At 45.8% G+C, this 11,108-nt stretch overlaps 1 protein-coding gene across 1 annotated transcript; it reads right to left on the bottom strand.

Moving 5' to 3' along the window:
* Window positions 1–3,138: 3,138 nt before the first annotated feature.
* On the bottom strand, window positions 3,139–5,972 carry LOC105482497 (NHL repeat containing E3 ubiquitin protein ligase 1). The gene has a single exon (XM_011742637.3). The coding sequence runs from the start codon at window positions 5,261–5,263 to the stop codon at window positions 4,076–4,078; it is 1,188 nt and encodes a 395-aa protein (XP_011740939.1). The 5' UTR covers window positions 5,264–5,972; the 3' UTR covers window positions 3,139–4,075.
* Window positions 5,973–11,108: the final 5,136 nt, after the last annotated feature.

The raw sequence follows: 11,108 nt of genomic DNA, 5'->3' as shown, positions 1-11,108 counted from the left end.
CTTATTCATGATGTGGCTTGTCCACAGGGACTCTCTGCACCCCTGTAACTGAGTGTATTTCTGTCATTCCCCAGGCTGCCATCAGCATAACATGCTCCATATTTCTGAATTCAAAATATCAAGGATGGCCAGACGCGGTGGCTCATGACCAATCCCGGCATTTTGGGAGGCCGAGGTGGATGGATTACCTGAGGTCGGGAGTTCGAGACCAGCCTGACCAACATGGAGAAACCCTGTCTCTACTAAAAATGCAAAATTAGCTGGGCGTGGTGGCACATGCCTGTAATCCCAGCTACTCGGAGGCTAAGGCAGGAGAATCACTTGAACTTGAGAGGCGGAGGTTGCAGTAAGCTGAGATCACGCCATAGTACTCCAGCCTGGGCAACAAGAGAGAAACTCTATCTAAAAAAAAAAAATCAAGGACCGGAATGTAATTGGATCTCTGTGCTCCTTGTAAGGAAAATATGTTTATCCCAAGCCAATTCATAGTCAGTTTCCTGGTCTAATTAATACATCGGGTAGAGTATCATTGGTTGATTGGCTGTCCTTCTGTTAGGTGTGCACCCCTATCCAAGTAGCTATGGTCCGAGAGGATCGTGTAATAGAAAACCCGGCTGCTGACGGCTGGCTCATGATGGGGCAGTTTTTCTTAGACGTGGCCGTGGGCACAACAGACACCATGGTTACTCAATACAGTAGTTGTGGTGAGTCTCTGGCTGCCCTATCATATTTGCTACACATTCTCCAAGAAAACAGTTCACCTCCTGACTAGCCATGATACACCACCATAGCATATCTCTATAGTGGAACACTAACACCAGTATATATTTCTTTTTAATATGGCATGTGTAAGGATTATTAGATTTGCTATCATCAGTGGTTCTTCCTCATTTTTCTGAGGTGCACAGGTTAATGCTTGTTCCTTAGAAGGTTCATAATTCACTTTAGGTGGGGTCTGCACCCCACTTAGTTGGGGGCCGGGGAAGGTCTGCATAAGGCACTAGCAAAATCGTGATGGTCTGGGTCCTGGGGTCCAGAGCTAGATTTGCTAGAGGGGAGATTTACGAATATGAACCAAGGTCTTTACAAAATGCCAAGGAAAGAGATTGAGAAAACCAACTCCAGGCGGCAAGTCCAGAGGGTGGAACAAGGTCAAAAGCAGGAGACAATCGAAGGATTGGGAATTGGGCAAAATTGGAATAGATGGAGGGTGATATGAGAACTGCTGACACAGGAGCCAAAGTGTCTGTGTTTGCTTTTATGGACTCACCAGGCAGGCCATGGGGGATATTCTGGAAGAGCCTATTTTCTTTTCCTTCTCCCTTTACTCCTGGGCACGTTCTTTTGTTTCAACCTCTGCGAGTCATTCCAACCCTTCTTCATCACCTTGGAAGCTTTTACTTTCTGCTGGGATTATTTTTTCCTGCCTGTCTCAGAATTCTCCAGTTTCTTCAATAACCTGGAGTTCAGCATGACATATCTCAAGCCTTTTAACCAGCTTGCTTTAAAGAACACAGTCTGGCTGGGTGCAGTGGCTCATGCCTGTAATCCCAGTACTTTGGGAGGCCGAGGCAGGTGGATCACTTGAAGTCAGGAGTTTGAGACCAGTCTGGCCAACATGGTGAAACTTCATCTCTACTAAAAATACAAAAATTAGCTGGGCATGATGGTGGGTGCCTGTAATCCCAGCTGCTGCAGAGGCCGAGGCAGGAGAATAGCTTGAACCTGGGAGGCAGAGGTTGCAGTGAGCAGAGATTGCACCATTGTACTGTAACCTGAGCAACAGAGCCAGACTCTGTCTCAAAAAAAAAAAAAAAAAAAAAAAAGAACACAGTCTGGAAGATGAATTTTGCATCTGCCTTACAAGTCACTGAAACTATTCTCTCAGCACGTGTGTGCCTGATAATCAAGAACAACAAGCTTCGTGTCTTCCTCAAGGAAACTCTGCTCCTGTCCTAGGACATTCCTGGGAAGTGCTGCTTTATACAGTTCTTTTTATGTTGTGCATCCAGCCCCATTCCAGTCCCAAGCCTGATAATCTACCAAGGAAAGATAGCAGTTACTAAGATGGCTTGTTATCACAGGTCTGATACACTCCCACATCATCTCACAGATGCGCACCTGATTCTTGAAGTCAGGTAATCCACACGATGACCAGCAATGCTACCTTGCTCACATACCTCCCTGCATTGCATATTCCACACCTTTATCATGACTGCTGTCTGAAAAGGACACATGTCCAGCTTTATAATCAGAGACGATGCCATTAATAATTCCAAAGAGAAAAATCTTTTGAATTGGCTCTACTAATCCTAAAATCATTAAACTGTCATTGTTCTTAAGGAAAATGGTCTAAGATCTGTCCTCAGTTGCTCTATTCATAAATGACCAAATAAGTCTGAATTCACATCTCCACTTGGAATGTTTCTTGGTATGTATTCAGAACACCCGTGAAGTCACCAACCTAGGGGTGACTTTAATGGTGGGATATGTGCATGTGGGGACAAGAGATTTGTCCATAGAACTTCTGTTTAGAATGCATTTATAAATCATGGTCTAGGGTGCCCCAAATCTTACTATTAGTGCTATATGATGAGAGCATTGACAACAAAATGGGTTTTTGTGGACTGGCACAGGAGTTAGGCTCTCACTTTTACTTTACATGGGTGAGGCACAGTGGCTCATACCTATAGTCCCAGTGCTTTGGGAGGCCAAGATAGGAGGCTCGCTTGAGCCCAGGAGCTTGAAACCAGTTTGGGCTACAAAGCAAGATCCCATCTCTACGAAAAAATTAAAAATTAGCTGGGCATGGTGACACACCTCTAGTCCCAGTTGTTCAGGATGCTGAGGCAAGAGGATTGCTTGAGCCCAGGGCGTTGAGACTGCAGTGAGCAGTGATTACTCCACTTCACTGCAGCCTGGGCAACAGAGCAAGACCATGTCTAAGAACAAACAAACAAACAAACAAACCCATAAATATGTAACATAAACATGTAACAGGAGCGTCATCTGGCCCTCTGACAATAGTATGTAGTGTGTTCTGCAATAGTTTAGAACTTATGTAAATATAGGCCTTTCTCAAACAACCAAGTGTTATTTTCTGAGTATGTATAGTGGAGAAGATATAGGCATTACAAGACATGTTTACCTTTTTAATAAGCAGTTCAATTGTTTTTCTTATTCACGTAATTCAGGATCAACAGTAACTTCATCTAATGTGCCATCAGAGCAGTCACAAATTGAATGAAAGTGATGGCCACCACAAAATCCTTTTTCTCCTGAACGCTCCATAAAGTCTCCTTTCTTTGCACATCTTTGTGCTAAAATAATTAGCTACTTGTAGAGACAGTACACATAGCAACACTATTCATTCACCTACTTTTCCCCACATCTGCTATCTTATTTAAGCACAACTTACTTGGAATCAGAATTGAATTCAAATTGTAACTATGGCAGTAAGTAACTATGACCTCGAGGAAGTCACTTAAGCTCTCTGGGTTTCAGTTTTCTCACTTGCACGATGAGATTAATAATAAAAATTATGGCTAGGCAAGGTGGCTATGCCTGTAATCCCAGCACTTTGGGAGGCCAAGGAAGGTGGATTGCTTGACCTCAGGAGTTTGAGACCAGCCTGGGCAACATGATGAAACCCCATCTCTATCAAAATACAAAAATTAGCTGGATGTGGTAACGCACGCCTGTGGTCCCAGCTACTTGGGAGGCTGAGGTGGAAGGATCACCCGAGCGGTGGAAGTTGAAACTGTAGTGAGCTGTGATCATGTTTCTGCACTCCAGCCCGGGTGACAGAGCTTGACTCTATCTCGGGGGGGAAAAAAATTACCTCACTGGATAGTACGGATTTAATGAGCTAATATTTGCAAATTTCCTTGCACAAAGAGTATGCATTCAATAAATGGTAGATTAATCTCTAATAATTGTCCCAAGCTTTGTAAGTCTACCAGACAGTTTTAATTATCCCTGCCTGCATAGATGAGTTTAAGTGACTTATCCAGGGTTAAACAATTCATTAATGGCAGCACTAGTGCTTCTGATTCCAGGGCCCCACCCCAGCCCATCACCCCCAGTCAACTTTATAGACTTTTATAGAATGAGATGCTGTGTCGAGCACAAGAAGAGAATTCTCCTTGGTGAAGGTAAGAGCCACAGGATGGGAAAGACCATGAGTGACCATGGGCTTCAGTACTGGAAACTCCTCAGGTTTTCCTAAGCAAAAGATAGCGGGACCAGAGGTATCTGCAACAATTACATTTCCCTGGTGATCAAAGGTCACAGCGGAGGCAGTTATTTTGGAGGGAAAATAGAGGCTCAACCCAAAGGTATCCACCTGGCCGACAAGTTGCATACTTGAGCTAAACACTTTCACCCTGGTGCTGCAAACCCCAGTCCCCAGGGCCAGGGGGTGCTCCAGGACTGCAATGGCCCCCGTGAGCCAAGACACTGCCACCCCTCGGGGACTGCACAGATGAGCTTGCAACTTTTCAGTTCTCCGAAGGACCCCTTCCGCGAAGTCGACGTCCAGGAGGTGCAGGGACCCTGCCTCCGCGTCAGTTACCACAATCCCATTCTGAGGGGTGGTCTCCACACCCCAAGGTAAGGAGAATTGGCCTCCAATGACAAGCTTGATCTGGCCAAAAAAATCAAACACTTTGATGGAGCGATCGCCGGCGTCAGTGACAACCACATGGCAGTCGTTGGTGATGGTGACATCCACAGGATACCTAATGTCTTGGGAAGCGTCCCCCTTCTCTCCAAACTGATGCGCGCATCCTCCCCCAGAGTCAAAAATCTTGACACGCCTCCTGCCGTCGTGCACCACCACGACCCGCCCCGTCTTGGGACAAAGCGCCAGTCCGGTGGGGTTGACCAGGGTCCCCCAGCCGCCAAAGGTATGGTGGCAGGTGAGGGCTCCGGGGGCGCTGGGGGCGGCGCGGTGGGCGGCCGGGGACTGGCGAAGCGCTGAGCCCAGGAGCTCTATGAGGTGCAGCACCGGCAGGCAGTCGCTGGTGTCGCAGCCCCGGCAGGCTCGCCTGCAGAATGGGCACTCGAGGGCCAGCGTGCGCGGGTGCGCCAGGGCGGCCACGCAGGCCAGGCAGACCACGTGGCCGCAGGACAGGTTGCGCGGGCGCCGCTGCTGCCGGTGGCCAAACTTCTCAAAGCACACCTTGCACTCCAGCAGGCTGATCTCCGCCTCGCGCATGAGCTCCTGCAGAGCCGGTTCGCTCTCCGAGGCTTCGGCCGCCATGGCGGGTCCTGTGCACTCCCGCCGCGCCGCCCGGCCGTGTCCCAGAGACGCTCTTGGTCACGGTCACAGTCACGGTCACGGGGTGGGACGTGCGCCCTGACGTCAAGCGCCGCGGGCCTCTGCACTGCGATCTGCTGCCCCTTGGTGGGCATGCGCGGCACTGTTTCTTGAGGGCCTGGTCGTGGACGTTTGCAAGACAAATCCACATGCGCATTGTGTAGACCTGTAATCGTCACATCAGTCATGGATGGATTTTGTACACTTTCAGGTGAGGAAACACACCTATTGAGGACAACAGGATTGCTCCCTGTTACCCAGCCTGTAAGTGGCAAAACAAGAACCAGAACCCAGTCTTCCAGCCCGGGTACCTAGCAGTGTCTCCAATCCTCAGCGTTGGGTGCTAGGGCTGTCCAGGCATCAAACATGGTCCCCTAGCTCATGATGCTTTTGATCTGAACTGGAAAACACGAGCACACGGGAGAAGACAAACTCCAAGGGAGGTGAGGCAGATGTGTATATTTCTTTTGTGTCTTCTTTCACACTCGTTGTTAAGTCAATACATACTTGTAAAATGAATTCGTGCATGAATGAAAGAATGTTATAGAACAACAACAAAAAATCAACTAGGTGAATGAGTGTCAGATGGGGGAACCACGCTGGAAGTGTCTTGCAGAGTAATTAATATGAAATAAGAAAGCTGTTAGTTAATAATAATTACCATAGAACTTTTTTTTTTTTTTTTTTTTTTTTTTAAAGACCAAGTCTCACTCTGTCACTCAGGCTGGAGTGCAGGGGCACGATCACAGCTCAGTGCAGCCTCCATCTCCCAGACTCAAGCAATCCTCCCACTTCAGTAGCTGGGACTACAGGCATGCACCACCACACTAGGCTAATTTTTAAAATTTTTTTGTAGAGAGGAGGTCTCTCTGTGTTTGCCTAGGCTGGTCTTGAACTTGTGAAAATTGTTCACAATCCTCCCCACCCCTTGGCCTCCCAAAGTGCTGGTGTGAGCCACTGTGCCCAGCCTATAGAATTCACATATGCCTGCCCTGTTGTGTTAGGTTGGTGCAAAAGTAATCGCAGTGTTTGCCATCACTTTTAATGGCAAAAATCGTGATTACTTTTGCAGCAACTTAATAGTTTACATAGATTATCTTGTTTAAACCTCATAGCAATCCTACAAGAAAATGTTATTTTTATCATCTTTTTTTCTCATAGAGTTCACATAAATCAAATATCTTGCCTAGGGTCACATGGCTAGGAAGTGGCTGGCCTGGAATTTGAAGCCAGGCAGTTTGACTTCAGAGTTACCTATTTTAGTCATTTTCAAACTTCTTTGCACATGGTAAACACTTGGGTCACACCCGAAAAGTTTAGTTGGCCCATGGTGTGGTCTGGACAGCTGGGATTTATAAAAGCTCCCCAGGTGATTATAATGGACAGCCAAGTTTGAGAACCGCTGCATTATAATAATTCCTTCAAATGGCACTAAATTCAGTTTTTCCAATCTCAGTGAAGACCAAAAGCAAAGAGAATTTGCCATATGTTGGAAAATCTTCAAACAAGGGATAGCATAATCTGCATGAAGAATCCATTGTGGTATTATGAATCTCTCATTTTTCTTTTTTCTTTTTTTCTTTTCTTTTTTTTTTTGAGATGGAGTCTTGCTCTGTCACCAGGCTGGAGTGCAGTGGTATGATCTCAGCTCACTGCAACCTCAGCCTCCTGGGTTCAGGCAATTCTCCCGCCTCAGCCTCCCGAGTAGCTGGGATTAAAGGCACCCACCACCACATACGGCTAAGTTTTGTATTTTTAGTAGCGATGCGGTTTCACCATGTTGGCCAGGCTGGTCTTGAACTTCTGACCTCAGGTGATGCACCCACGTCAGCCTCCCAAAGTGCTACAATTACAGGCATGAGCCACCGTGCCCGGCCCTGATCTCTTATTTTAAGGGGTTCTCCCCCAAATGTCTTATGTGAACATTGTGCTTAACAAAACCTTATATCAGAGAATTTCTGTTCCTTCAGAGATCATAATCATGATCGTTCACCTTCTGATTTGCTGGATTTCTGAGAAAACACAGCATTTTATACCCTGTTAAGGCCCCTGCAAAGAGTTTTAATGTAAGACAAGAAAGAACGTTTGCTAATCAAATGTCATCTGACCCAAAGATTGTACAGCCTGTACCCCTAAGACAGCCGTACCATGCTATATAGTAAAGTTCAGTGTTCAGCCCCTACTCCTACAACCTGTGATGTCTGAGAACAGGACCATCTTCAACAGTCAATAAACCTTTATCTGCTAGCACACCCAACAGTACTTAAATTGCTGAATGAATGCTGACTCTAATAACAGGAGAAAGACTAAATAATAATGGTACTGCCACATTACAACATTATACAGCTATTTAAAAATCTTGCTTTTGGGCCGGGCGCAGTGGCTCACGCCTGTAATCCCAGCACTTTGGGAGGCCGAGGCGGGCAGATCACGAGGTCAGGAAATCGAGACCATCCTGGCTAGCAGGGTGAAACTCTGTCTCTAATAAAAAATACAAAAAATTAGCCAGGCGTGGTGGCGGGCACCTGTAGTCCCAGCAACTCGGGAGGCTGAGGCAGGAGAATGGCGTGAACCCGGGAGGCGGAGCTTGCAGTGAGCCAAGCTCGTGCCACTGCACTCCAGCCTGAGCGACACAGCGAGACTCCATCTCAAAAAAAAAAAAAAAAATGCTTTTGAAAACTATTTAGTGATGTTGTAACCAGTAGAGGGTCTTGACTACAAGTTGTCCAGATTCTTGGCTTTTTCAACAAAGAATTGGACAAAATGAAGCAATGAAAGCACAGATTTATTGAAAATGAGGGTGGGACCTGGCTAAGCAGTGGCTCGAGGGCCCTGGTTACAGAATCTTCTGGGGTCCAAATACCGGCTAGAGGTTTCCCATTAGCCACTTGGTATTCATCCCATGCAAATAAAGTAGTGGCCTGCCATCAGTCTGATTGGTTGCTTTTGCTTTCTGCAACCAGAGGCTGAAGTGAAGTTACAAAAGTTACACTCCCATGCAAACGTCTGATTGGTTGCAGACGTTTCTGCCACTCAGAAAAGGCGGGGAGGCGGCGGGGGGCGGGGGGGGGTTGGAGAGGTGTTACAAAGGGAGTAGCCTCTGGTCCTTTTGTTACTTAGGCATGGAAAGTTGAGGTTTTCCTTTCAATTTAGTTCTAGGAAGTCAGCATCAATCAGCCTTAGGTTCCTTGCCTCCAGACCCTATTCTCCTGCCTCAACATGGCGAAGGGCGAATAAATAGGAAGGAAGATAGTGGAGATGCAATGCTGTATCGTAATATGATCACAACCTTGTGAAAACATACACATGTATGAGCAGACAAAAAAGATGAGAAGAAAATACATCATCATCATAGCAGTAATTATCTCCAGTGACAGGACTTGATTGCTTTTTTCTTTTTAAACTTCCTAAATTTTCAATGTATAAAGGATTATTTGTCTTGTTTAAATATAAATAACTTAATATTTTATGGTATATTTCATTTCTAAATATCTGCCTTGATTATCCTCCTGTTGTTGAAAGTTAACACTGATAGTGAAATAAATTTCTATTAATACTCACTGTTTAGGAATCACAGATTTTCAGACATATTTTCAGCCCACAAATTACAGCTACACATAATTAATAAATCTGGGACATGGCTATTTTCTGCAAATCAGAATGACTATGCTTAAGGCACATAGAATTCTATCCGATTCCCATTAACTCAGCCACTGATCAGTTTGTCATATAATGTTTTATAAGGCAAAAAGCCATCACATAAGAAGCAATTGGAGTCAGAGCTGTGGGGATTAAAGATAATTTTGATTTTTTTTTTGAGACAGAGTTTTGCTCTTGTTGCCCAGGCTGGAGTGCAGTGGCGTGATCTCAGCTCACTGCAACCTCTGCCTCCCAGGTTCAAGCGATTCTCCTGCCTCAGCCTCCTGAGTAGCTGGGATTATAGGCACATGACACCACGCCCTGCTAATCTTTGTATTTTTAGTAGAGATGGGGTTTCACCATGTTGGCCAGGCTGGTCTCAAACACCCAACCTCGGGTGATCCGCCCACCTTGACCTCCCAAAGTGCTGGGATTACAGGCGTGAGCCACTGCACCCGGCTGATAATTTTGATTTTTAAAAAGCACTCAGTAGAAATCTTACTCTGACTTTTCAGAAAGAGTAGGTGTAGGCTGAGCAGTACTTTGGGAGGCTGAGGTGGGAGGATCACTTGAGGCCAGGAGTTCGAGATCATGCTGGGCAACATAGTGAGACCTCATCTCTATTAAAAAGAAAAACAAAATTAGCTGGGTGTGGTGGCACATGCCCGCAGTCCCATCTACTCAGGAGGCTGAGGCAGAAGGATTTCTTAAGCCTAGGAAACCGAGGCCGCAGCGAGCTATAATCACACCACCGTACCCCAGCCTGGGTGACAGAGTGAGACCCTGTCTCAAAATAAAAAATAAAAATAAGGAGTAGGTGCAACATAAACATATACATGTATCCACAAACACACATTGAAATTGCTCCCTTGTATTAAAATAAAACAATGACAGGTATGTACTGCAGTTGTGACTGGGTAAATTACTTGAACTAATATCTCCGTGGCTTGGGTTGTATTTGTCACTTCATTCTGCCAACGAATCCCGTCAGCTGGGAGCTCTCTCATAGGTACATCTTTCGGGCCACCTTCCGTGGTCCCTGTGCCATTCTTTATGGAGCCAAATCTCTAACTTGCCAGTGATAGCTGTTTAAGCTTTGGTTATATTTCTTTGTATTTTTCTTTCCACATTCACCCAAACAGACTGATTATTACATACCTTTCTTTCTTTGTCCTGTCTGCTACTGATAACATTGTCTACACTGGAGCATTCGTGCCTGCTTCATAGGCAGGGCAAGGCATTTGTAAACCACAGTGTGCAGGGTACAGAGGCTTAGATAATCTGTTACTTAAATAACAAAATGAAACAAGAAGCATTTTTGGAAAATCCTAAAAACAATTCAATTGCTCTAAAATAATTTATATGTGGTATATCTTCCATCTTGAGACTTTGAGAAGTCAGTATTCCTCAATGAAGACACATATTACATAAAAGATCAACTACGGAAGGATATCTCATTTGTATTATTGAAGATTCTTTGAGCACAAGTGCAAGAGGAGAGGACTCTATCCCATGGACACAGGGTGTTCTTCCCCACCCTGGGCAGCTGGGCTTCAGGAAGGATGAAAATGGACCCAGAACACAGGTGGCCTCTCTTTCCGCAGATCAGCATTCTGTTTCTCAGATCCACGTGGTGGAATGTGGCTGCCCCACAGCCCCCAGGCGTACACATTACAGATTCCCCATTCAGCAGTCAACTTGGCTTTCTTTCTTTTCTGTTTTTTGAGATGGAGTCTCGCTCTGTTGCGCAGGCTGGAGTGCAGTGGCGTGATCTCAGTTCACTGCAACCCCCACCTCCCAGGTTCAAGTGATTCTCCTGCCTCAGCCTACTGAGTAGCTGGGAGTACATGTGCGTGCCACCACACCTGGCTAATTTTTTGTATTTTTAGTAGAGACAGGGTTGCCTTTCTATTCCCAAGTCCAAAAGTCTATGAAGAGGGCCAGCGCAATGGCTCACACCTGTAATCCCAGCACTTTGGGTGGCTGAGACAGGAGCACTGCTTGAGGCCTCACATCAAGTTCCACATCAGCCTGGACAACAAAGTGAGACCCTGTCTCTACAAAAAAAGTAAAATCAAAAGTCTATGGAGAAAATTGTGTTGGTCCAGCTTGGGTCAGTTTTCCATTCAACTGGTGATGCAGGCAGAGT

This window comes from Macaca nemestrina, chromosome 5 (genome assembly GCF_043159975.1).
Source record: "Macaca nemestrina isolate mMacNem1 chromosome 5, mMacNem.hap1, whole genome shotgun sequence".
Classification (NCBI taxonomy): domain Eukaryota; kingdom Metazoa; phylum Chordata; class Mammalia; order Primates; family Cercopithecidae; genus Macaca; species Macaca nemestrina.
This window is presented reverse-complemented; position numbering and strand designations above follow the sequence as displayed.